A 27843-nucleotide genomic window follows, 5' to 3' on the forward strand; every position below is an offset into this window, starting at 1 on the left:
ATCATTAATTTACTGCAGCACTGCCATACCCCGAAAGAAGAAAATTGTACAGGAATAAAGTTGGGATTAGTGTGGAATTAATATATGGATAACAAGTCCAACCCAACTAATTTGTGCAGGAGGAAATCCAACTGCATTAATTTAATTGTGCGCCTAGGTGCAATTGTAATTTTTGTGCCCCATACAATGTTTTACTTTCAGGGTATAGTAACCCTTTATATTACTGGTTTCATATACTCGTTAGGTAGCTGTTGGTATCACACCTTTCACTAACTGTAGTGCAATTGAATGCAACCCTTCATCAACAGGGTACAGACACTATAACAGTACCATTACAGCAGCACACCAACAGTAGCTTGCTTACATTCACCATAACCACTGTTCTTTATCTGTACAATTCAAACAGTAGCCTACAACTGGCATGACATGGATACTAAGTAGTCTTTTATTGAATGAAATTAATACGACATAGCAATAAAAATTGACCATGTACAGGTCAGTCACATCTACTTTACAAAACCTCGACACTCATTTCTCTCTGTGCTAGCTACGGCTTATGAAACCTGCAACAAAATGCCATGTTACTTTGGGTACCATGAGTGAAGTGTACTCTCTCATACCGTGTCATATATGCACTCTCTGGATGTACTTCCATTTCTGTACTCTTAAAATCATTCAACTCTTTCCGAATTGCAGCTTTGTCAGATGGTCTTAGTTTAGTCCATGGCTTGTCCGCTCTGTAAAAACAAATTGTTTGATTATTTTAAAATTTAGTGTTGCTTGCTTGTTTGTAATCAGAGATATCAAAATATAGATGTATGTTTATATAATTTCCTAGGAAATCTAAAGTGCTATGGCCAAACGCGTATGCAAAGATTTCATGATAGATGTAAACGCGCTAGAAGGCATGGTCAATGTAGGCATGGTTAACAACTACAACCAGAAATGGTAGCGCATCTGGGACTGCAATCCACAATGCGCTAAAAAATCTAGCACTGGTGGGTGCAAACATGATTGACCACATGGACAACACAGTTTACAAGTGTCCCAGACAATTACTTGGGAACCCGGACTGCGACAGGCTGCCAAAAAATTTTCTATAAAAACTCTTTAAAAGTGCTACTGTTCAAAATTTCTACTTTTAGAAACTCTTCAAAACAGTGCTACGGTCCATGGCTGTAGCACTGTTGCTGTCCCGCCAGCCCCTATACATAACCAAATTTGTAGTAAAATTGAAGCTGTGATTAGACCCTCGGTTCCACAGCAATAAACCTTTTAAAAACCATGACAGAATTGTTGTAGTACAATTACAAATTTAGATGCCATTTTCCTTCTTGGGGTTAGTTTAAAATCTATTTAAAATCATACAAAGTGATAGTTGTTTCACATAACCACAAAGTCCATAACACCACTAAAACAGTCTGTAATCATCAAAGTAACGAAATATAAAAGAAAACAGGACATAAATGTCGCTCCTGGTTACGAGATGTTGAGGTCCTGTGTAAATGTCGTAAGCCACAAAAGTGATTGACTTCACATAGTAGTTGCATACTAACCAAAGACCCTCCCCTCCCCAGGAGTATGATGGCGAGTAGGGTCTGGCTATGCAGACTAGTTGCAAACAGCAAAGTTCTGTTTTTCATTTCAGACAAGACTCGATAATCAGAAACATTAATTACACTATTCTAGTAAGAAAAGCTAATGAACATTTGGTGGATCTGATTGGTGGTTCATAACCAATCACAAATACTGTTCGGTAATTAAAAACTCACACTAAAGGTGTGGCACATTCCTGATCGTGACAGACATAGTCCACCACACATCCGTCCACATAGTCACAAACCAGAAGTATGTCAAGCCCTATACATATTGAGTATGCTACTCACTAAGTCACATGAGTTTTACGAAGTTCCATTTCTTATGGCTCATAGCCAAAACAAACTCTACTGTCCCATTTCACACAACTACAAACTCAAATTGACAAGAAATTGATCTACTAGTTACACTAATTCAGTACACTCTATCATGACTCACCGTCTATCGTATTCATCAGCATCAACCACTTCTGCATAGTCAGCAAATCTATTAAACATTTACAGTCATCAGTTGGCTGTTATCTCTTATTCTCCTCATTATTTTAACTACTTTACTCCTCAGACATACACGCGAGAAGGCAAATTTTCTACACAAGACTGAGAGTTTGCACAAAAGTAACCAACTCTGATCTTTAAGGATTAGCATGACCTTGTCATCAACAGAACAAACTAATGACTGACATGAATGCAAAGTGAAGGCATCACCTAATCAGAATTTTCTTGTCCCTGAGCTCTTTCACAGTAGGTCGACGAGTTAACTAAGTAACACAAACACAGTTGCACATACAAAGCACCTCACTTGAATGCAAATAGACTGATTCTGTGTACAAATTGTAAAATACCTTTCTATTTAAAGTTCGCTTCTTTTCTTCCATGTCCTCAGCTACTTCACGACTTGTACGTGCTATGAGAACATTGTTATTGCAATGATTAACACCAAACCTCAATATCTCACTTCTTAGAATCCCTCTTTCACGTAATTCTTGAGCTGTGGGTCTCTGACTCAGTTGCCGTGTGAGTTTCACGGTCACTTCATGTCGATGTCCTCTTTCTTCTTCTGATATTTCAGCTAAAAATTGAAACCAAATAGTTACAGCCACTTTTGATAAATGAGTCAAGTTTACCAATTTTCACCTCCGTTTACAATTATCAAACACATAAACTTAACCATACCAGTTACCAGTACCCTACTGCTCCTAATGTTTTTCGAGTAATAATCCATTAAAAAATCACCTTCAAAAAATAATAGGATAACAGAAAAATAATATTTTGGTCTCGAAGATTTTCGGTTGTCCCAGCTTTTTGCGCGTGTGCATGAAATATTATCAGAAATGGCCGCTAGACCATTTTAATTCTTTTTTAAGATTCGTAAAAAATTCTAAACTATTGTTGGAGTCTCAAAAAGAATTAGTCTTGAAAACATTAGGAGCAGCAGGGTAGTATGCATGAATGTGAATGTGAACAAAATTATGAGATGTTTTGTAGAGTTAAATTTACATACAATCTAGTACAAATTTCCAATGTTATATTGGTGAGAAATGCTTTCTCCTACGAGCTTTGAAACAAATGTAACAGCAAGTGTAGAACGTCCTTCATCAACAGCGCTAGCCATACCTCCTAGTATCATTGCTGTTCTGAGGCAATTTCAGTTGCTTCTAGGTGCTGGTAAGAGTAGCCAGATGTGTAGCATGCCAAATGGCTAAGTGGAGGTGACATCCTTAAAGTTTCTCAGGATTTTGAAACAAGGCAGCCAAACATGGTTTTATAGTGGTGTGTGTGTGTGTGTGTGTGTGTGTGTGTGTGTGTGTGTGTGTGTCTGTGTGTGTGCAAGCGAGAGCCCATGTGAATAATTCAATAATTACGCCACAGTAAAAATATGTTCATGAAATTTCAGTGTCAGTCAGAGTTTGTTCCAATCAACAACAGCATGAAAGCGCAACAGAAATATTACATGGACGTTCTGGTGGAGGGGCTCTAGTTTTCTTCCCTTCCAAGTGCCTGGCAAGACTATCCTTCCTCTGAACTTTAGCGAGAAGACCTACACAGCAACACAACAAAACAGGTAAACAAGAAGAACTTTCACGAGAAATAATCAAGACACTCCACCACTCTGTGGCACATCCTCCTCATCCTCTTCATCATCTTCGATCTCAACATTCTCCTTTCCGGGAGAACGCCCAGTTTCTTGTTCCGTGCTTGTGTGTTGCCGCTGCACAGTCAACGGTCCTACGTCTGCGTTCAGTGTCAACTTTTTGGGAGAGCCAGGAAGAACAGGTGTGGGAAATGGTCGTCTTCCTAACTGAGATGATCCACTGCGATGTTCTGCATAAACAGCGTCGAGAGTTGCGCTTGTGTAAAATTACACCACACACTTTCAAGAGCTTTACCTTCTCCAATTTGTGACGATGCACCAAACCGAACTCCTCGTTCTGTTGCAGCACCATTCAATGAGCTGCGAATGTCGCTGTCGCTCGCAGCTCTTTGCTTGTCAGCGCCCGCTCCGCTCCTCGATAGCAACTCGGTCGTGCCCCGCGACCTGGCTGGTTTTGCCGGTGGAACTGGAGGCTGCTTAGATTTCCCAGTAGCGACATATCTTGTATCGACGACGACGAGATCGACTGGTGCGTCTAAATCACACACAGAGAGAAGAACGATGAAGAAGAAGAGATGAGAGTTGGTGTGACGCACACCAGATGGTTTACCTTCTGGTTTGAGAAGGCCGCGTCGTATCAGATCTTGACGTTGTGACCGAACCGACAGTTTGCGCTCCAACTCTGTATCCAATACGCTCATGTAGCAAACACATAAATAACACACATGCAGACACGCAAACACTCGCAACCAATTATTTACGCATCCCCGTCCTTAGTAATACAAGTTTCTAAAACAACTACACAATCCCAAACACAGAATGAAATGCTTACTAGTCGACGTGTCTACAAATTGTTTGCTTTTCTTTTTACGTCGCCATTTCCATGGACGCAAGAGACGTGACAGCGTGCTCATCTTCTTCTCGCTAGAATCTCCTCTAACAGAGGCACCTTCGTGACCCACTCCATTAGCCAGCACATCGTCTTTTAGAGTCTGGGAGTCGCTCATCGATCTGGCACGGGAGGTCATCTCAACATGGCAGACTCCCGGATAGCATCCGGGAACATCTTCAATTGACCCGTACACTTCTGTGAAGGGATTGGGTAAGACGTCCGTGTCGTCAGTTGTAGTAGAGTGCTTTCTGCGGTGTGGACAGTGATTTGTGTATTGTAGCCGTGATGTCAAGTGAGTCGTTTGTGTTGGTGACGGGAGGAGCTGGATACATTGGAAGCCATACAGTGTTGGAGTTACTCAACTATGGAGTCTTCAGACCTGTTGTAGTGGACAACATGACAAACGCAAGTTACGGTGAGTGTTAGGGCGCGTTCGATTGGGCTCTTTCAGCCTCTTCCAGAAGAGTTTGAAAGACACGCTCATCTTCCAACGAGCAGCAGAGTCGGTAGAGTTGGCTCTTTCGACTATAGCGGCCTCTTCTGGAAGAGGCTGGAAGAGCCCAATCGAACGCGCCTCTAGTGTTGTACATTTTTATTTTACTTTGTGTACTAGAGTCTATATATCATGCAGTGGATGCATATGCATGTTCATTATTCGTGGAAGTGTATGGGAAGTGATGATTGCATCATGTCACATTTAGGCTACTACTAAAACTAGAAAGAAGCGAACATAGTAATAGATGTAGGAATGCTACAAAAATATGCGAGAGAATTAACTAAGACATAGAAACGAGAAAATCAAAATCTTGGGGTCATATGTTGTTCCCATTCTCAGGATCTTGCAACTGATCTAGACAATTATAGAAGAATTGCAATCTCTTCAACAATGTCAAAGGTCTTAGAATTGATTCTTCTGAATAAAGTCAGGAATGTTTTGGGACCTTGTGATCAGCAATTTGGGTTTGTTAAAAGAGAACATAGTTGCTCTGACTTTGTATGTTCTAAGAAAAACTGTGGACATTTATCTGTCAAGAGGAAATGATGCTGTGTAGGCATGTTTGTTAGACTTATCTAAAGCTTTTGACAAGGTTTCATTCTATAAGCTGTTCTGTAAACTTCTGGATATGGATGTCCCTATGTACTTTATACAATTTCATGAGGCTTGATACTTATCACAGCTAGTACAGATAAAGTGGCAGAATGAACTATCAGAATCTTTTGGTGGACGTCATGGTGTACGTCAAGGGATTGTGTTATCACCACTGCTGTTCAATATATATTTATACGATTTGTTGAAAAGTTTAGATAAATCAGGTTTCGGAGCAAGAATTGGAAACCTGTATGTGGGTTGTGTAGGATATGCAGATGACATCGTATTGCCCACTATGGATGGTTGGTAGAAATGATTGACGCAAGTTCATCATTTGCAAATGATCACAATCTCACTTATAACAGTAAGAAACACTTGACAATCAAGTTCACAGCAAAGAGACAGTTACCCCTGCGGTTACAGAGTTCTCTATTGGTGGTGATGATTTATTGTGTAGTCAAAAGTTTTCTCATCTGGTGTAATAATGGATACGCAAAACTCTGATGTCCTGGCTGTGGAGAGTAGAAAACGGAAATTTTTGGGGCTGTCAACTCATTAGTTGCTCGTATGGACAAAACATGTTTGAATGAGAATGTGTGGAAGAAACTGGTGGACGTACAACTTTTCCCAATTTTTATCATATGGAAGCCACTTGTGGAATATAGAGAATGTCTGTATCTAAGCTAGTAGATGGAACATATCGGAAGGGTATCAGGAGAGGTATTGGACTGAGACAAAGAGATTCGGTAAGAGATCGGCTGGAAGATTGGTTTGTGGAAGCATCAGTATAGGTCAAGAGGTCCCGGGTCTTGTATATGAAAAGGGCTTTGGAATCGTCAAATTCTCTTGTTAGAGAGCTCGCACTTATGGCATATAGAGACAATTTCAGACATACTCTGAGGCATCCTGTTGGAAATCTGTTTGCTGTAAAGTATAGCAAATTGAAATTTCTGTGTTGACGTAGTTTTATTAGTGTTGTGTTTTTGTCTTGTTTATGTAGAGCCTTTGTTGGTATGCTTGTATGTTACGTCTTGTGTTGCTCTTGCGAGGGAGCTGCAACTGTAATTGTTGCGATAAGAATAATATATTTATATATTATATTATATTATATGTTGTCAACCGCTGGTTCTGGTTTCATAGTCATGCACTCACACACACACACACACACACACACACACACACACACACACACACACACACACACACACACACACACACACACACACACACACACACACACACACACACACAACCTCTTTCTCTTTTGCAGTCGTACAGTAGTAGTCACAAGTCAATTGGGTAGAAAGTGCTTAGTCAGGCATTTGTGTGCAGCGTAACCAACTTGGCTTCTAAACCACACATGCACATACATGTAGAATGATGTTTACAGAGACAGAGTACTGGAATGTTGTTTAGTGAGCCTAACAAATGAAGAAGTTTGTTTCTTTACAGGTGTATCAGGTGAAGAAGGAGGCAACAGCTTACAACTTCCAGGTAAATGAGGGAATCGGATTTTAGTTTTATAGTTTTACATGTAAGCATTACATTCTATATTTGGGTGATTATTCTAGAGAGCTTGAGGCGAGTTCAAACAATCACTGACAAGAAGGTGTATTTTCATGAAGTTGATCTTTTGGACAAGCCAGCTCTGAAGGCTGTTTTTGAACAGGTACAAGGGCTAACTTATTTAAACTAGGGTGCATGGTGTTATTTCTTATTATAGACATAATGAACAGCAATACACTTATAGTCTTTTAGCTTTTGACACCTTGCTTATATTATTTGGTAAATTTTTAGCACTCCATACAGACATCCATACAGTACATACCCATTGCATGTGCATCACATAGCACAATCTGTTTGATTTGTAAGACACGAGATATGCTTCTGAGAAAGTTCTATGATTTTCAAGGTGACTGTTAATGTGAAGTATGTTGTTACATAAATAAGAGACAAATGGTTGACAAAGAATGAAGAACAACTGTCAATTAAAGCATGGACAGTTGGAAGCAGCTAGATGTAACTTGATTGTGTTCAAGTTGAGGAGGAACTGATGGATTGGAGATATTGATGGCGTAGTTGGTGAAAAGGCAATAATGTAAAAGATGAGGTTGAAATTGAATTAGAGAGGTCATATTGTAACCAATCTTGGTACCTGTAATAGTACATGTATGTTGACTGGAGCACCTCTGGAGTATTCGTACGTTTATTTTTATTAACTTAATTTAGTCTTTTCAAGGACTGCATGTAGTTTTTGTCAGTGGCACTATCAGCAGTGTTTAAACAAGGGCTGCATGTTGTTGGCAGACCTCTCAACTCTCACGACTTTGTCGCGAGACTTACAATTTACAGGCATGTCTCACGATCTCACGATTTGTTGATTGCCAGTCCTTTCTCCCGACAAGCCTACTGTGAGACACTATAGGACAGTCACTTTGCATGGATCAATTAGCCCCATCTTTCTGGACATAGTAGATTCTTTGAACTAGACTCTAGGGAATGCTCTGCTTGCTTGTATCTGGGTATCTGGGCTATCTACTTGCAATAAAAGTAACGTTTGGTAGCCTTGGCACACAAAAATGTAAAGCAAGGTCAACATGATGTTAACCACGCCTACTTTGGAACACGTGTAATGAGTGTGGTTGTTTTCAAAATACTCTCACGATTGGTGCAAAGAAAAGTTGAGACGTCTGTGTTGAGGGTAGCCTGTAATCAAAGGGCAGTATCACTGACAGCCCAATACAACAAGGACATGGACAGTTAGACTTGGCATGCAGTTAGAGCGACTTGAATAGACACTCAGATTTAGATTTGTCTTATTGTGTAAAATCTTGCTGTTTGCAGTATGACTTCACGTTTGTGATACATTTTGCGGCACTGAAGGCAGTTGGAGAATCAGTACAGCTTCCTCTCTTGTATTATCAAGCAAATATTACTGGAACACTCAACCTACTTGAGGTAGCTGTTATTCATGGATCTGCTACATACACTTTTACACTTGTCATATGACTAATACTAGTAAATGAAGCTGTTTTTACACCGTCGCTTCAGAGCTACGAGTGTGTGTGTGTGTGTGTGTGTGTGTGTGTGTGTGTGTGTGTGTGTGTGTGTGTGTCACTGTGTGTGACAGTGTGTGTGTGTGTGTGTGTGTGTGTGTGTGTGTGTGTGTGTGTGTGTGTCACTGTGTGTGACAGTGTGTGTGTGTGTGTGTGTGTGTGTGTGTATTTATTGTGAAAATCAATGTAAATTTTATTAACTTTTTGTTTATTTATTGTCATTACCATTAATTAATCATTAGCTTGTTTTTAGAATGTATAATTAAGGAAAACACACATTCATCGATGTGACTAATCCTAACTAACTAAATATCATTAATGTCCCACACTATTTCGAATTCAGCACATGCACATGTGTAACAGCTGCGTAACTTTTGCATGGATCACGCTTAATTGTTATTCACGTTATTTCTCCATTCTGCATGTAGCGCACTCTTCCATCCCTTGAGGTGGACACAATTATCATGCGCCGTTGCTATCATGTTTCGTTTTGTTAGTTTGTCGCAGCTAGAGATTGATGCACGTCTCCTAGCTGCATGGGAAATAATGTGAAATAAGTAAGTTAGTTAGCTAAGCGACATGTAGCGACAGGATCCAGAAGAAAGCAGCGTCAACGTTTCTTGCGAATCTTTCTCGCAAGACGACGTCGATCGTTCATCATCAGTCCTACTTACACTTATAAAACATATTGCTCTCTTGAAGATCCCGGATGATGCATGTTGGTCGTGCACATGCAACAGGTCATCTAGCTAGGGTCCCATGGGACCTTCACTTGGCTTCTTGAAGAACGATGAATTTGTTTGTTTTGCGATTCTTCTGTCAAAGTAGGAAACATGTACAACTATTACCTAAACTTTACTCTGTGCTTTTCAGTTTGACGACAGTTTAACCTTATAATGGGTAAATGACATCTCGGTTTTACTGTCATAATGCGAGGGGGGGATTGTGATGTCACCCATTTTTGGTGTCCCAACGGACTGCTGATTGGCTCAACAAATTCCCAAGAGTGATTCATGCTGACAAGCTAGTGTTATGTCATCTATTTTTCGCGTCCCAAAAGGACTGATGATTGGCTCAACAAACTCCCCGAGCGTGACACACGCTGACAAACATAGAACATAGGTACAAACATACCAACAGACAGACCGGAAGTCAATTCAGCTCGTTTAGAGTGAGCTTCTCACAAAGCAGTCCACCACTTAGTGTGATGTCCTTCTTTTACACTCATAGCTTAATTATTTTAATTAATTAAAGAACTTGCATGCTAAAACAAGTTGCTCTGGAAAAGTTCAACTGTGTTGTCATGGCTAGTCACATGGTGTTTTGTAAAGGAGAAATTGTGTTCTGATTTTCCTAGCCAACATTTTACCTTTTTTTACGTTTACTTGTGAAAGAGGTGTAGCATTGTAGCAGTATGGTGAAAATGCTTTTAGTTAAGGCCTACATGGTGACTTTCTCTACACATAGAGCTGGATTTATTTACCATTCAAGTTCACAATATGATTTCAGCTCACAGTAGACGTAGCTACATGAATGCTTCTATTTTCTATTGGCAGAGCTCTGCAGGTACCCCCAGCTTGCTCAAAATCCATTTTTACGCGTTCTCTCTTGCGTGTGGGTCGTTGTACACCTTGCAGCTGATCATCCACAAGCAAGGACAGCTACCGAAATTAAAAGCCATTGCTCATGGAAGCCACACGTTCGTTTTAGTTGGCTGCAATTGGTCAAAATGTAGGTCATACTTTTGATGCGACGTGATGCTCAAATGTTGCATATTGTAAATCCAGCTTGAGTCTGGGACTAAAGAATGCATGGTATTAATGTCTACTTTTTGTATTGCTGGAGAACCACAGTTGTAACACATCTCAACGTTCTCTAGCATCTTTTTCAAGATCTTGTTTATTTTCCTTTCATTAACAAGACTTGCAGAATGGAGATATATTTATAGTATCTTTGCTTTATTTATGTGTTTATGTATTTATTTATTTGTTGTGTGTGAAGGTAATGAAGGAATTTGGAGTCAAGAACATTGTTTTCTCATCATCTGCCACTGTCTATGGTAAACCAAAATACCTCCCTATTAATGAAGATCATCCTGTAGGACAAGACATTACAAATCCTTATGGGAGAACGAAATACTTTATTGAGGAAATTTTAAAAGATGTTGCAAGGGCTGAATCTGTATGTAATTCCTTTTTTAGTGAATATATTTCTAGCTTTGATTTTACTCTTTTTATAGGGTTGGAATATAGTTATACTAAGGTACTTTAATCCAGTTGGAGCTCACAAGTCAGGAAGTATTGGGGAACATCCCAAAGTTTGAAGACATGATTTTAGCTATTGTCATTATTTGTCATTTGGGATTTGTGCAGGGTCCTCCTGGTAATTTGATGCCATATGTTGCTCAAGTAGCTGTTGGCAGACGGAGTGAACTGAAAGTGTACGGCGACAGCTATGAAACTTGTGATGGAACAGGTGCATTGCATACAACATGCAATACTCTAGTGTGTTACAAAGTGCAAGTTACTGTTATGTGTTGTGCAACAATCTAGTCTGGAATCATTGATTTTGAGGTTATTGGTTTCTAAAAGTTTATGTCTTAGAAGTACTATAGAGGGCATATGAGCTCTAGATGCTAGTTGCTAGCACTGTTATTGAAAGGTATCTACAACACAAATGGTAAAAGTGATTTATTATGGTTTGCTTCATTTGGAAGCATGTGTGGGAAAACATGATACAAATATTTGTGTATGGTGCATTGTTAGTTAATTAGAGCTAGTGTCAGGAAAATTACGAGCAATCGTGGTGTTTTAGTGTCTTCTCAGAAATTGCTGTTGTCAGTGACGTAGCTGACCAATGCTCATAAAAGAGATGAACACAGTTTTTGTAAGTAGCAATTGAAATATTTTGTGATAGAAATCCTTCAGGTACGTAATGGATACAGGTGCTTACACAACCTGTGTGTATATCAGAGTCAGATACCTTCTGGAAAATGCTTTATGTTAACTGTGCAGCAAGGAAGGCAATTTATTGCTGTTGGATGTTGAAGGGGGGAGGGGGAGTACCTTGTGTTCCTCATCTTGGAATGAGGCACATATTTAATAGTTTGTTAAATGGTGTTTTGCATGTCTGGTTACCATAGGTACACACGAGCTAGGGGTTACAGTAATGCCTTTGTGGGCGGACCAAGTAAGTAATCAACGACCGATTGGAATGCATAGTTTGCCCTCATTGTTATCGCTAGTGTGATGTGATCATATCTCAGTTAGATTAAGTAGAATGTTGTGCGGGGAAGAAATCATGCTATTCGTGCAGTTCATTTTTTAAATGCACAATTTAGTTTCGCATAATGCAAGTCTTGCATACCCACATTTCCTATTTACGACGTATTGTAAACGCTCTTCCGGCAATATCAATCCTCTGGTCAATCCTGAACTACTTTTGGTGAAAGGACAAAACAGAAAAAGGGTTTTCCGATTCTCAGAGGTGATGAAAAACTATGTCACAGAAAGTGCCAATATCCTATGGAATGGAAGAAGTTGAATTAACGTCTGTTTGCTATAAGATAAGACTGCTTGTCCTTTCTCAGCCAGCTGTATAAACATGTGTTGGCATGCTGGTGTCTAGCAACATACACATGATCTTTTTGTAGACTTGTAAATAGCTTTCGAGTCTTTTGTGGTCAAAGTCTGAGATGGGCATGTTGCAATAGGTGGCTATTAATACTCTTTGTTCTTACAAAGGTCTGCACAAAATTCTCTTATTACCTCATGCTTTTGTATCATAAGGGTTAGCAGACTGAAATGTGTGGGGTATGTGTGTTGCAACTACAATGGCACATAGAACACATTAGACAGTTCCAGGCATGTGCATGGCAACTCAGCTCACTTTGACAGCTTGTGCAGTGCAAAGCTCAAGCTGTGTTTTTGGTGAGGTTAGTTTACCAATTTATCATGACACCAAAAAGCCTGGTAATGTAGTCTCTGCCTCCCAGACCCGTGTAGCGCCAATTTTCATTGGCATTGCACAGGTCCGGGAGGTCGAGCCTAGTGTTAATGTCATGCACTAAATTTGTCACCACTGAAACTTGGTGATATTGATTAAACTGCACTAGTGAAACATGACTTATGGTGTTGCAGGTGTTCGAGATTACATTCACGTTGTGGATCTTGCTGAAGGTCATGTGGCAGCTGTTACAAAATTGGAACAGGGCTGTGGCCTTAAGGTAATATGACCCATCAAGGCTGTCACAAATCTCTTGTATGGCTAGATGGTTTTTTATGTATGTACAACTCAGAAAGTTGTATGTGTGTGTGTTTGCATAGCCAGAAGGAATATGAATGGAGGTGAACAGTTGTACATTACTATATAGTATCTATAGTTATTATATTTATCTTTGTTGTCTTTGCAAGAATCATTTTGTATGTCATCAAAACAAGAAATGATTTTACTTTATTGGTATATAGATCACTTGACTTGTTATTAACAAGGTAGCTCTCATATCACAAAAGCTGATATGTGTGTGATTGCATGCTCTAGACTCATCCTCCGATGAGCGAAACATGTATTGGAGGTACGCATACTGGATTTAACATAATTTATGCACTGATGAAAGAGATTGAAATTTTAGACTGGGATGGTTTACTTATATAGTTTGTGTATACAAACAGTTCAGTTATGTGACTGGAATGCCTGGCCTTGACTGTAGTGTTTTCTAACAACTGCCAAATGTGTGTAGGTCTATAATCTTGGCACAGGATCTGGTTATTCTGTGTTAGAAATGGTGAAAGCACTAGAGAAAGCTTCTGGAAGAAAGGCATGCTACTGAATCAGATGGCATGACTAATTTGTCTAACTGGCAATATATAGGTACCATATATTGTTGAAGGTCCAAGAGACGGTGATGTTCCTGCTATATTTGGAAATGCTGATCGAGCTGCTGCCGAACTAAACTGGAAACCAAAACGAGGTCTTCAAGAGATGTGTAAGATACCAACTATATTTAAGAAGTGAACCTTTGGTTGTACAATACTTGTAATGCAGGTGAAGATTTATGGCATTGGCAATCAAAGAATCCAGATGGTTATGACACTCTTGAGCTGTGAATCCGTTAACTATTTATTCTTATTAATTTTGACAGGAATAGAGTTCCTGAATGAGTGTTTTTGTATACAAAATGTGACATGTTTGGTGCGTTTGTGGGAGTGATGTTATATTCTGTTTACACATTAATTTTATTCTTTGACTTATCAACTACTTGAGCTTTTTTATCTACAGTACTTTGTAAGTTAGGTGGCTCAGCTACGTATTTATTTCCTGTGTTTGCTGGGTTATTAATTAATAATTACTGTATCGTTAACTGGTGGTAATAATTATTAGAGGTGTACGGTCAATGAATGAACTGGTTAAATATAGTTTGGTGATCATGCCAAAGTCTTTATTTTAAACATTGTTTCACTAGAAAAGGTTTGGATATGTACAGTTGGTCTAGATGTATAGAGTATTGCAACAAACGTGACCATCTTTGCTATGTATGCAAAGGTAATTTAGAACAGCATCTATATGTAATTAAACTTGCTTGCACAGTCCAGGTGTTCTTCGAAGGACGCTTTCAGTTTAGGAGTTGTAGAATGCTGTTGGATGTGATAGGATAGGTTTGGGCACGTGACAGGAAGTCCGCCACAACCCGGCGAGCAGTCGGTGTGCATCTAGAGAACTATAAATGTGCGTCTTTTCAGAGCTTCTGGTTTGCTGTGTCATCTACTTGAGTGATACGTCGTACTTGTTGTAGCTACCGACATGGATTTGATTCGTTCTATCACACACCCGGACGAGCTGCTGGCGCTGCTGAAGTTCAAATATGGAGGAGGTCGAGAAACGGTTATGCCTCTTAACCAAGTGGTAAGTCAGTGGGCCAGTGTTAGACGTTAGTAGCGACGGCAAGTATCGTGATATATTTTAGGCATATTGGTTGTCAGGAAATATTATTCATGGCGTGATCCTCACCTGACTGTGTTGTGGCCCATCCCACTACTTCTATCTGATATAACATACTGATACCGTACGTACTGTCAATCACATCCAATCGGTAAAAGTTGGTAGTTTGGCAAACATTCGTCTGCGACAGTTGGTGATTGAAATTCAAGGACACGTACTGATTGAAATGATTTATCTAACTTATTAGAAATTCGTAGTCTATGGCTAATGCTCATTACCAGTTTCAAAGTTGGGCCAGTATAAACTGCGCAAATCTAAACCTATTTGTATTTCTTTTGAATACAGTTTTTCTTGCTCCATTGCTGAATGAATATAGTGCTTGTTTCAGCTTCAATCATTGGTGTACCTAGAGAGTACAGGTTGCGGGTTTACGCTTGCAGTTCTAAAATTATGATGTCATTAATGGCTGGCGTCACTATACACGTAATGTAACAATTACGTTATCTCATATGTAGACTTGTTTTGAACAAACTGAGGTTATGAGATCACAAAATTATGAGCCGAATCTCACAGGGGACTTCTGCAAATGCACTTTGGAAACGACACTGACTGAACTGTTTTCATGTCCTGGATAGACTGTCCCACACACGTTTATAATTATAGTTCTGTCTAAAATTTTAGTAATTACATAGCCATATATGGCTCTGCACCCTCGCATCCAGGTGACCCTTGCCTTCAGTAGTGACCCTCGGCTGTTACCTAAGGACTTCTCAATTTAGGCAACTGACACAATACTTAAGCCATTATCTAATCACTAAAAAATTAATTTTAAGTTGCATTAAATTAATGAATATAGCATAAGTCTTAGTACTGACTCTGACACGGGTGGGTTCACATAAGATCTGTGAACAATGGCATGTATGTGCCTGCCAATGCAGATAATAATCTTTCATCACTAACGTACTAGCATTTGTATATAGTAAGCATGACAAAAGAATTAGTCCTCAGTTGTAGTGTGTACATTCAGTGAACACAACTCAACTTATATTGCTCGTACCACTAATATGCCGATTCCGGGAAAACTACTCTACCTCGAATTATGTTACTATGCAACCTGTCTCTCTAATCTACTACATTCCTTCCCCCAACTATAGTCACTACTCACTACTACAAGTCCTGTCTGTCCAGTGGTCTGATCCCTTTTTTGATTGTTGCAGTTGTACTTCCCCAGCTGTTCCGGTTGGTTGATCATCTGGTTGAATGCTTTCTGGTTGTGGTTGTTTATCGGAATCTGGAGGTGGTGGTACTTGTACATCCTGTTTCTCTGACCCGGTGCTTTGCTCACGGGTTCTTACTTTGGCCTCCTGTTTTTGCTCAGCAGTTGGTGGATCTCTGTGCCAGATTTGATCCTGGTGCTTACATACTATTTTCTGGTCTGCCAATTGGCATCTAAATGACAATGATCCTGTCGCCTCCACTATTTTGGCAGAAATCCAGGCTGCTCCTTCGTTATGATTCCAAGCATAAATGGTCCCCCTCTCCCGCTTGTAAAACTCTGTCCCATGTCGTTTGATCATGGCCTTCTTTTTGCCTGGTCTGCTTGTCTATTACTCATTCCTCTAACCCTGGCCTGACCAAGTCCAGGCGAGTCTTGAGTTTCCGTCCCATCAAGAGTTTGGCTGGAGATACTTCCGTGGTGGTGTGTGGTGTTTGGTATACAAACAAAAAATGACTAATCCAATCTTCCAAAGTACCCACTATAATTTCTTTACTCTAGCCTTGAATGTCTGGATGGCACGTTCTGCCTGACCATTGGAAGCTGGGTGATATGGTGCAACCTTGATATGTTGGATGCCATTCTGCCTCATGAACTCTGAAAACACACTGCTGGTAAAACACGGCCCATTATCCGAGAATACTGCGTCTGGGAGTCCATGTTGAGCAAAAGCTTGTCGCAGTTTACGTACTATCACCGAGCCTGTAGATGCCTGCCCTGTGTTGTAAACCTCAATCCACTTTGATTGTGCATCCACTATTACTAGGAACATTGACCCCTGAGAACAGTCCTGCCTAGGCCACATGTAGTCTTGACCATGGTTTTTTGGCTACTCTAATGGGTGTAACGATGCTAAAGGAGGGTTTAGGTGGTTTATTTGGCATATTTTACATTTCCTGACTAGCTGTTTCACCTCTGTGTCAATGCTTGGCTACCAGACCACACCCCTTGCCAATCTTTTCATCCTAGCAGTTCCAGGATGGTCCTCATGAAGCTCTGTCAAAGATCTGTGTGCAGCCTGAAGGAGGTATCACAACCCTGGTTCCCCAAACTACACAGTCAGCCTCCACAGACAGTTTGTGACTTCTTATCTTGTATGGTCGTACATCTTCTGCTACTTTTTGTGGCCAGTCTTCTCTAACCCATGTTTACACTTGATACAGTACTGGGTTGTCGGTGGTCCACTATACAATCTGTGTAGCTGTAACTGGAAGTCTTTCCAGCTGTTCCAAAACATGAAGCGTTGCTTCCGGCTTGCATGTATGGTGTGGTAGATCCGGTAGGGGCACTCGGCTTAGTGCGTCAGCATTCTTGTGCCTCTTCCTTGCTTTGTCGCAAAAGGTATACTGATATCCTGCCAACAGTAGTGCCTACCATTGAATTCGTGCCAAAGCCGTCACTGGGATGCTTTGTCTTTTGCTAAGCAGTACCTTCAGTGGTTGGTGATCAGACAAAAGTTCAAAGTGTCGGCCATAGATATAACGGTGGAATTTTGAAGTTCCAAACACGATTGGAGCTCCTTCAAGGTCAATCTGTGAATAATTTTTTCAGCTGTGGACAGCAATCTTGATGCAAACGCAATGAGATGTTCATTCCCATTTTCAAATCTCTGCAACAAAACGACACCTAATCCAAAAGGTGAGGCATCACATGCAAGCAACAGTCGTAACTTGGTATTGTAGTGTACCAGTACCCGAGAAGATGTCAACGATCTTTTGATTCCTGGAAAGCCTTAGCTTTATCCTCTGACCATTTCCATGTTGCTCCCTTCTGTAAAAGTGCATGCAGCAGTGCCAACACTGTTGCTCAATCTGGAAGGAACTTACTGAAAGGAACTTACTGTGTATTAGGTGAGTATTCCAAGGTATGCCTTCAACTCTTATACTCCTCGTGGTATTGGCGCATCTCGAATGGTCCTCACTTTTTCCTCCATGAGGTGTAATCCATCTTTGTCGATTCGATGTCCTCGATACACCACATAATCTTTCATGAACTGACACTTGTCTTGTTGTAATTTCAACCCAGTTTCTCTTAGTCTCTTCAAAACTTCTCTCAAGTTCTCCAAGTGCTCAGTCTGACTTTTCCCCGTTATCAAGATATCATTAAGGTATACCACAATGCCTGACATGTCTTTTAACAAGCCTTTTATGATCTTCTGAAATATGGCTAGTGCTGAGGCTATTCCAAACAGTAATCGGTGGTAATGGAGCAGTCCTTTATGCATGTTAATGGTTGTCAGTTCTTGGGACTGTTCCTCTAGACGTTACTGGTGGTATGCTTGGCTCAGGTCTAGTTTTAAGAATGCTACCACTCCTGCCAACTGTGACTGCAAGTCATCTATGTCGGGCAATGGGTGTTGGTGAACTTTCAATATGGGATTTATCGTTGTCTTGTAATCTCCACAAATCCTTACTGTTCCATTGGACTTCACCACTGGAATAATTGGTGTGGCCCGATCTGAAAATTTTACTGGGCTAATAATACCTGCTGCTTGAAGCTTGAACAGCTCTTCTTCCACTTTCTCTTTCAGTGGTGTATATGGCACCTTCCGTGCCTTATGAAACGTGGTGTTGCTTGTGACTTTGTGTTGATTGTGGCTTGGATACTCCAAGGTCATCCTGAAAACCTCTCAGTTCTCTTCTAATAGCTCCTTTAGGCTACTGTGTGTGTGTGTAGACTGAACAATGCCTTCCAATCTACCTGTATGTGTTGTAACCAATCTTTACCCAGCAAACTGGGTTCGTTTCTTTCCACCACGTATAATTTCAGTTGTTTAGGAGGGGCCTTGTCTGCTCCTGTGCCTTGGCCTTGATAGTCAGTCCTCAACACTTTAATTACTCTTCCCCATATGCTCTGAGTATGGTGGCACTGTCTCTCTCTAAGAAGTGGAGGAGACAGCCCCACATTCTCTTGTATGTCATGGCCCTAATTACTGTCACCGCTGCTCTTGTGTCAATCTCCATTGTCAAACATCTCCCATGTATTTTCACTTGTGTTGTCACGGGAATCGCTGTGGGTTTGTTTACAGGGTATATGTGTTTCAGCTCTAAAGAGTCTTCTTCGTTATCCTCTGTCCGTTCCATCTGATATGTGGTTTGCGGTTTTGGCTGTGCTTTCATAATACGACTGGATTTCTTGCCTTGCCCTTTTGATCTACAGACTTGACTGAGGTGTCCCACTTTCTTGCATGCAAAACATTTGGCTTCTTTGAACCTGCATTCAGTAGGAGAGTGTCCTGACCATCCACAACGATTACAGGTTTGGGCATTTGTGGTTGCATTTGGTGTACAGCCGCTGCACCCTCGCGTCTTCTGTCATGTCAACAACTTTGGACGCCATTATCTCCCTCATTTTCCAAAGCCCGGGCAAACGACAACTCCTTTTCTGCTAACAAATGCCACTGCATGCTCTCATTGTCAATACCACAAACTAAAAGATTTTAAGCATCTCGTTCAGTGTCTCTTCATACTCACAAAACTCGGATAACGCACACAATACTGACACAAACTCTGCAACTGACTCACCCATATGCCAGCCTCTCGAAATGAATCGCAGTTTCTGTACCATGACCGAAAGCTTGGAGTTGTAGTGGTTGGACAGAGCTCTCAGAGCTGTGAAAGACCTTTTTCTTGGTTTGGCGGGAGCCGTCAAGTTGCATAGCAACTTGTACGTGCATGTGCTGACTGCTGACAGAAAAATTGCCCTCATTCTGGACTCATCCATGATGCTGTTGTCTCTGAAATAGCACAGCATTCAGCACACATTGAAATAGCACAACAGAGTATACAGCTGACGACCTTCTCCAAAACTGAGAAAATGACTATACCAGAATAGTAAATTTCTGTACTGTTTTGCCTGGTCAGTTGCAAAATGAGTTTGAAGAATCCATAGTTGCATGATCAATGAGTCTCGATCAAATTGTCTCTATAAACTTCCATGAACATGTACCTCAGTGTCCTTTTCTGATATAGCGTTGAATAGTATGTTTTCAAGGAACCAATGAACTTTGTAGCCTGCACGCGTGGTTGGTCAAACTTAATTAATTATTAAGGGGGCATCTGCAATTACTGGACATTTACTTTAAATCCAAACTATAATTAGGTTGGCAGTGACTATCCTCCCACCCTTTCAATTTGAACAAATGTCTGACTGACACATGTGCTAACGACACTGATATTTTCAAAAAAGGGCTTTTCAACCTCACCTTTTCAAATAGCATAGCTTTGCATTGAGACAGCTAGATGCTCCATTAATATCAATGAGGCACATAATAATAATAAGACTAGCCATCTACTAGCGCATGTAACTTTTGGAAACAGTCGGCATGAAAGAATTAACATGTGGATATTGCCTAGTGCGTTTATAGTCTTCAAGACTTGCATGGCCAGACCTTTGGTGTACGTGGGGCAGATAAAACACCAAAGGTCTGGCCGCATGAGACTATGTTATGTCATAGTAGGTGATGTTGTTGTTTGTGGGTTAGGCTACTGTAGACAGTGTAGGCGAACTTTAATATCTAGTGTCAGACATTTTTAATCCAAACAGGTCTCTACCCTACCCACTCACTTTCAAATGTTGTTCAGATTGGAGAAAATCATTTAATGTCTGGTAAATGGAGATGCTCCCTAAATGACATTTTGATTTTTTATCATTCGTCAATTTTCATTGATCATTTTGTATGATTGTATCTGTCACACCTTAATGTGATTGCGAGGAAACTTTCTTCATTTTTTGCAAATATTGTAGACTGTTATTTTCTCTGTTGTAAACTAATTAGGGCGTGTTTCCACTAGCTCTTAAACTGGTTTAACAAGTTGTTTAACTTGAACTAAACTTGATTAAGGATTGACCTGTTTCCACTTGTACTGAACTAGTTATATTCTAAACCTAAACCACTTTTCCTAAACCTCTTTGTAGTAGGTTTAGCAAGTGGTTTAGGTTTAACTGTCACATGATGGTAACGTGCGTGCTTGAAGATGGTCACTGATAGTGCCATTTGTGATGGTATTTACTATTCTCAGTGACATTCAACTATTGCTCCAGAGCAGCGCTATGTATCACAACAAGCATCATTCTAGGAATACTGCGACCCAAAAATCTTTTGTATGATTAGTTTATTCATAACACTTGGAAAAACTGATTACACCAGATAACACCATCAAAAGACTACACATACTTGTACGGTTTACTGCACTTGTCAAGGTGCAATATGGAAAATGAACACGTGTTGTTTCATTAGTATGTACCAGTATGGTTTGGGTGTTGCTGTTGTTTGTTGTTGCTATTTTTGTCATTGCATTGTTGTTGTTTAGGAGACTTTGTCTTCAGACATGCAACTGTGCTTTGAACTGTTGAACAGAACAAGTCGTAGCTTTGCAGCTGTGATTCAAGCTTTAGATGAAAAACTTCGGTAAGTAAGGCTGGTCTACAGTAGCTTACGCAAGTTGAGTGTCAGCCCAGCGTAATGCCAGCGTAACATCAGCATCCTACTGTAAACATGTTAACACCTTTCACTGAGACACTGCATTCTGACCAGCATCAAGACGTTGGACTAGACCCGAGTTCTATTTGAGCGTCAACATAACATGAACCAGAAATAGTTTGGTTTCTAACTACCAGTCAGCTGTCATGCTTTCACTCACGTGATGCAGTTGTCTAACATAGGTGACGAAGATCTCATCATGAATCTTGGTAAGAAGACATACAGCAACAGCAGCGGTACTTGCTTCACATGCGCTAAGAACGGCCTTTGGCCCCAGACCCGTTGCAGCTGATAAGACGTTGCTTGGTTACGCTTAGGCATGTTCCTGTAAATCAATCAGTTTCAGCATCTGACTATGTTTACGTTATACACTGCATGGGCTGACGCTCAGCTTGCACAAGTTACTGTAAATTAAGTAATAAATTCCAAAGTGCTTTTATGTCAGCATTAATTTGCATTTTACACATGATTGGCAGTAATAAAATCAAAGACTCTCCTACTCTCAATATTGCTACTGTACTAAGATTATTGATTGCTTGTGACTGTTCTTACTACCTCAAAGGAGAAAAGCAGTTTGAAAAGTTTGTTTATTTGCTCAATCCAACTTACTAGTTAAACCAGTTTGTTCCCGTAGTTTGATAGAAGTTACATGGCCACAAAGAGAGCGTCGATGGACGTAAAAGATATCTTTATCATCAAACAACATTGTACATAAAGAATTGATTTATTTAACTGCTAACATATGTAGTTACATGAGAACAACGTAGGTACGTGTATCGGCCATAATCAATATTGTGATTTTGTAGGTTTCCTGTTTGTATATTCTATTTGGTGCTTCGTGCCCTTGACACAGTGGAAGATGACATGACAATACCAACTGAGGAGAAAGTAAGCATGCTGAAGTCATTTTATACACATTTGGAGGAACCTGGCTGGTGCTACATGGGCTGCAAGGACAAGGACAAAATTGTACTGGAAAACTTTTCAACAGTAATAGACTGTAATAAAGTACAACCACATGATAGGACTCCACTGTTTATGTTCTGCAGGTGTCTGCTGAATATCGTAAACTTGATGAGGTATATCGTATTGTGATCAGCGATATCTGCAGAAGAATGGGAGAAGGCATGACTGTGTTTTTAGAAACACATCCTGATTCTTTGGAAGACTGGGACAAGGTGTGATATAATGTTATACAAGAACATAGATTGGACATGTTTTATAGTACAGAAACACTGACTGTAAATGACCAATGTTTTGTGAGCATTATGTTTCAAAACAGAATTTGACAAAACCTGTTTCTCAGAATGTTAGTAGTTGATGTGTGTAATGGATTTCTAAGCTGCACGAGGTTGAGTTTGAAGGCCACTAAACACATTACTATTATATCATACCATATGTTACTTACTTTACTTTCTCAAGTGCTTACAGCTCTATATAGTACTCACTTTATTAGTGAATTCCCTTTCTCCTGTTTCTGGGAGGATCTCTGACTTAGCCAAGTCCCTATGTTTTTCACTTTGTTAAGTGGTGCTTGTCTGACAGGCCTTTAGCTTGTGGGAATGGACTGACTGTTTAACATTTTTTGCACTTAGACTACGTGTTGACTGGCACGAATGATGATCTATTTCACTACCATATTTTGCCTGTAGCTTAGATCACATATGTTGATCACAAAGGGAAGGTTGGGTTTGAAACTTTTTAGGTGCAGCAGCATTGAAGAATACTAGTCGGTCACTTTCATATGATAGTATATTATTACCTCAAGTTGTCAGGTTCAGGAGGAAGTCCCATTCTATACTTTGTGGTAGGTGCTGCTTGTCCATGGGCTTGGTACATAATTATAGCCTGTATTGCATATCTGGATTAAGTACTGATCTCTTTTGTTGCTGAAAGGAATTTCTTAATATAACACTGTCCACTTTGGCATTAGTGTACTTGCAAGCATACATTAGGTTTGCTTTTCAGAATAATTGTTTATTGCATTTGGAGAAGGACCTTTCTTTCTTCCGACTATCTGCTAGCAAAAGGACTGTAGTGAGGTTAGTCTGCTAATTGGGAGGTGATTACTGATTAGGACATTGTTAAACACACTAGTGCTGTTGACATCTTTAGCAAATTTATTAGAAAAGATGACAACAGTCAAAAAAAGGATACGTTTGGTACTACACTGTATGTCAGAGTCATAAATAAAGATGAATTTCTGGCTATTAGTTGCAATATTTCAGAAAACTGAAGTATTTAGTAACTAGGTGCTTTTCACAGAATGCTGGCTTGCAGAACATAAGACTATATGGTACTAAAGATCCATGCAACATTTATTCTGTTCACAGTACTGTATTACAAGGAATTTGGATGTGTGTGCTTGTTGTTGCAGTATTGTCATTATGTTGCTGGTCTGGTTGGCATCGGGCTGTCTCGGCTGTTTGCTGCATCACAGTTGGAGGATGAATGTGTTGGACAAGATGAGCATCTTGCTAATTCTCTGGGACTATTTCTGCAGAAGACAAACATAATAAGAGATTATTTAGAAGACATCAATGAGGACAGACAATTTTGGCCAAAAGCAGTATGTGTTGTTCACACAATCTTGTTAATTGAATCTTAGATTTCTAGTATTCTACGAAAGATTACGTGTACGTATATGTATACAGCATTTCGATTAGTAGTATATGTATGGAAATTTATGAGTTGCAATTGCATAGCTGACTTTAATTATTGAATCCAAGCTTATGATGCAGTCAGGAGGTATATGACTGTAGTTTAATTAGGTGTGGATTTAATGTTATATAGTACTAGTGTATTGAGCTCGTTGTCACAATGGTGTTATTGGATTTTGTGTGTTGGTACTCAGTTTGTTGTTTTTCAATGAGAATTATGGAGTGTTACTTTAGGTGTGGAGTCTTTATACCAAACAGCTAGCTGACTTCAAGATGAAGGAGAACGCTGGTAGTGCTGTACTGTGTCTAAATCACTTGGTTACAAATGCAATGCAACATGCTCCTGATGTGTTGGCGTACATGTGTCGGATCAGAAATCAAAGTGTTTTCAACTTTTGTGCTATTCCTCAGGTACAATGTTTTTGTTTACTAAAAGTCTGCACATGTGTGTATGTTGTTGTGTGTTAGTCTGCACAGCACTTAAGAAGAAACTAATAGATAGATTTTGTAATAATAAACAACTGATGATAATAATAGTAGTAAGTACTAGGTGCTTATTTATCTACAACTGCTAGGCACCCACAGAATAGACAGAATGGAACATTTTGATTACAAGCATTTATGAAGGATTTGATTTAGTGCCATTTGTAGATGATGGTTTTAATGCAGAAAATGCACTGTTTACGGCCGTACTTTGAACAATTATTTTATGTTGTATTGTGTGTGTGTTGTTGTTGTTGTTGTTGTTGTTTGGCTGAAGACCACTACACGGCAGGCATAATTTTTTTGTAATGATGCGTATTAAAGCTAACTTTAAATGGAAGCTGCTCTTACATAAAAGCCAATGTTTCAATGTTGCTTCTGTGACAGTAGCCGGTCTTGTAGAGTTGAGGCTTGTAAATGGCTGATCATTCTTACTCACGAGAGTTTCATTTGAACTGAGTGTGATTCACGTGTCTGCTAATACGCTTTTCTGCTTTCCTCCTTTCTGTTCAATTGTCTTTGTTTTCAATGCCAACAGAGACCACAGCTGTGACCGTTATGTTCAAGCTTGCTAGCTGCAGCTGTGGTCACTGTTGCAAAAGCCAGCCAGTTCTGATCTTGCAGCTTCAAAAGTGCATTCAGTGGGTGAAAGCATGGTTATGGGGATAGTTTTTCAGTATCTTTATTGTTGCTGTTGTTGTAGCTGTTTTAGCTATGAGCCATAAGAAACGGGACTTTGTAAAGTCATGAGGCTTGGCGAGTAGCATACTCTAAATGTATAGCGCTGAATCGACGTCCGGTCTTGGGACTATGTGGCTGGCTGGGTGGCTGGCTATGTCTGTCACACTGCGGAATGTGCTACGCCTCCTCTGTGTGGTTCAATCACTGAACGTGGCAACCAAAGATAATAGACAGCCAATCAGATGTGCGAGACTTTCGTGAAAGAGTCTCTTACCAGAATAGTGCAATTCATGTTTGCAACTTCCAGATCTTGTTAGAAGTAAACAACAGAACTTACATGTCTGCAACTGCTCATGCAAAATTGATCACTCTTGGTTTTACGACATTTATACGGGAATGTAACATTATGTAACCAGACTGTTACGTAAAATGAGCGATTTTATGTCCCATATGCAATAATTCTTGATACTGTACTTCAATGACTGCAGACTATTTATGGACTTTGTGGGTACATGAAACAACAGTTTGTTATATTCGATTTTAGATAATGTTTACAGGTAGCAAGTTTAGAAAGAAAAAGTGTGTTTAGTCGTAATTAAAAAGTGTTCAGAAGGCTCATAGCTGTGGAAGCGAGGGTGTAAATGCTTCATTACTAGTTCTGTACCATACGTCAATTTGTTCAAATTGGGTCCCAGACAGATTTCATTGTGAAACTAGTGGAAAAGCAATGACAACTGTTGTTACGTCGAAGCCTGTCTTGAATAGAAGTCTGCTGGCAAATGTGGCTTGTGCAGACTAATTAATGGGTAAATGACACGAAAAAATCGAAAATTATTTTATTGTATTTTTGTTAGTTCTTAGCATTGATATGCCTCAGCTTAATACGATGTTACAGTAAGATGGCCAGCTTTCAGGTCCAGGTTCAGGTTTGTGCGTGCACACGCACATGTACGTGAAAGACACTGGCTAGAATGTGCAGGCAAACGTGCTCCATCTCTGGTCAGAATAGTTTATATATATATATATATATATATATATATATATATATATATATATATATATATATATATATTAGATGTGGAATTTACTATGACCCTGGAAAGTCATTGAATGGCCGGTTTTACCAAGTAACCGAATATTAGACTGAAATGTGTTGTCTTGGAGCAACAAAATTATAAAAATTACATAGAAAATTTTTGCCTGAACTGATGTGTTCACAGTTTGTTTGGGCAGTTGCATGGGAGCTAGTTGCATGGGAGCTATAGCTAGCTCAGCTGCAGACTTTATGTTATTGTGTACAACTTTAGGAATATTGGAACAGTGACACAGTGCACAGTGTTACCTGGTTTACATGCACTTGCCATGCCACTTGCTTTAATATCACTAAAGTTTTGGTGAAAGTGTGCTACTGTATAGTGAAATAGAACTAAAATATGTAGTTGTTGGTCACATAGGTTATGGCAATTGGAACGTTAGCAAGATGCTATAATAACCATGATGTCTTCACTCGAGTGGTTAAAATTCGACGTGGTGAAGCAGTTCGAATGATGATGGAAGCCACAAGCATGGAGTCACTCAAGCAAATTATGCATCAATCAACTTGTGAAGTGAGTCATAAAATGCCAATTTTTGCAATCTGTCTTAATTTAGATTTTATGATTGTGTTCATTTAGATTGGATCAAAGATACCATTTGCTGAGCCAAATGCTATTCAAACACTTCAAATTGTGCAGAAAGTGATGAAGATGTGCTCAAGTGAAGCCTCAACTATTGAAAGATCTCCAGAAAGTCAAAGTGTTCTAATATCAGTACTTGGCAGACTAAAATATGTAGCAGCAGTGGCTGTGTTGGCATTCACATGGCAGTATTGGTCGATATAACATAAATAAATACTGGAGATTGACATATGCACATATCAGTGACTGTGAACTTATTGCATAATTATTTGGTGTAGTGTATTAATTCAATTAGACATAGAGTATGCTCTCTATTCTGATTAACTGTTACTGCCCTGTGGATAGGTAACCACAAGTAAACTTTCAGAGCCATATAGGGTGTGTGTTGCTGCAATAAAAGTGTAACTACTGGCAAACGACACAACCTCTATACCAGTAACTACACAGTCAACTCCTAGGTGATATGACGTCTTGGTGAGGGGACAAACAAGTCTCTAACTTGCTGTTTCACCATAAATTTAACCCATAAAACTACAAGAAACCAAATTTAAAGCTGCTATCAATAAAAGTTGAAGCAGTTTGGGTGATTCTGTACTGAACGTGTGTGTATGGGTTTGCCTATATAACAAAAACGACTATAGTTATTAAAGCTGTGCAATTTAATTAGGGGTAAACACCACAAATGTGAAATGCTGTAGCTACTTGAAACAATGCTATTTCTGCACACAGACAATATGAGCACTAAAACCATAGTGTACTGTCTTTAATTAATTATATAATTATATACAGTGGGTACAGTACACCATATCACTTTCCTTTTACAGCCTCGGATATCTATACATTCAATTTAGTAAATACATTTAATTTAGTAAATACATTAATTAATCGCGCCACACCCCTCTCAAACGCAGCAAAACGGCATC

At 39.7% G+C, this 27843-nt stretch overlaps 3 protein-coding genes across 3 annotated transcripts; 2 read left to right on the forward strand and 1 right to left on the reverse strand.

Annotated features, from left to right (window-relative positions):
* Positions 1-425: 425 nt before the first annotated feature.
* On the reverse strand, positions 426-4752 carry LOC134183780 (phosphatase and actin regulator 4A-like). Its single transcript, XM_062651362.1, has 11 exons — positions 4520-4752; positions 4298-4369; positions 3983-4222; positions 3702-3917; positions 3547-3633; positions 2551-2664; positions 2438-2499; positions 2301-2353; positions 2035-2082; positions 621-737; positions 426-563 (listed from the first exon to the last, which is right to left on the reverse strand). Exons 1-11 carry the CDS (start codon positions 4713-4715, stop codon positions 548-550), a joined length of 1221 nt encoding a protein of 406 aa, XP_062507346.1. The 5' UTR covers positions 4716-4752; the 3' UTR covers positions 426-547.
* On the forward strand, positions 4748-13978 carry LOC134183781 (UDP-glucose 4-epimerase-like). Its single transcript, XM_062651363.1, has 12 exons — positions 4748-4789; positions 4860-4994; positions 7122-7163; positions 7241-7338; positions 8514-8627; positions 10727-10906; positions 10965-11042; positions 11098-11200; positions 12865-12950; positions 13464-13541; positions 13595-13709; positions 13769-13978. Exons 2-12 carry the CDS (start codon positions 4865-4867, stop codon positions 13828-13830), a joined length of 1086 nt encoding a protein of 361 aa, XP_062507347.1. The 5' UTR covers positions 4748-4789; positions 4860-4864; the 3' UTR covers positions 13831-13978.
* Positions 13979-14112: 134 nt separating this feature from the next.
* LOC134183779 (squalene synthase-like) lies at positions 14113-27310 on the forward strand. Its single transcript, XM_062651361.1, has 9 exons — positions 14113-14449; positions 14517-14626; positions 21251-21348; positions 22227-22410; positions 22470-22598; positions 23798-23989; positions 24315-24491; positions 26699-26851; positions 26918-27310. The coding sequence occupies exons 2-9, from the start codon at positions 14525-14527 to the stop codon at positions 27122-27124; spliced, it is 1242 nt and encodes a 413-aa protein (XP_062507345.1). The 5' UTR covers positions 14113-14449; positions 14517-14524; the 3' UTR covers positions 27125-27310.
* The last annotated feature ends 533 nt before the right edge of the window (positions 27311-27843 follow it).

Source organism: Corticium candelabrum, chromosome 8, assembly GCF_963422355.1.
Source record: "Corticium candelabrum chromosome 8, ooCorCand1.1, whole genome shotgun sequence".
Lineage (NCBI taxonomy): Eukaryota > Metazoa > Porifera > Homoscleromorpha > Homosclerophorida > Plakinidae > Corticium > Corticium candelabrum.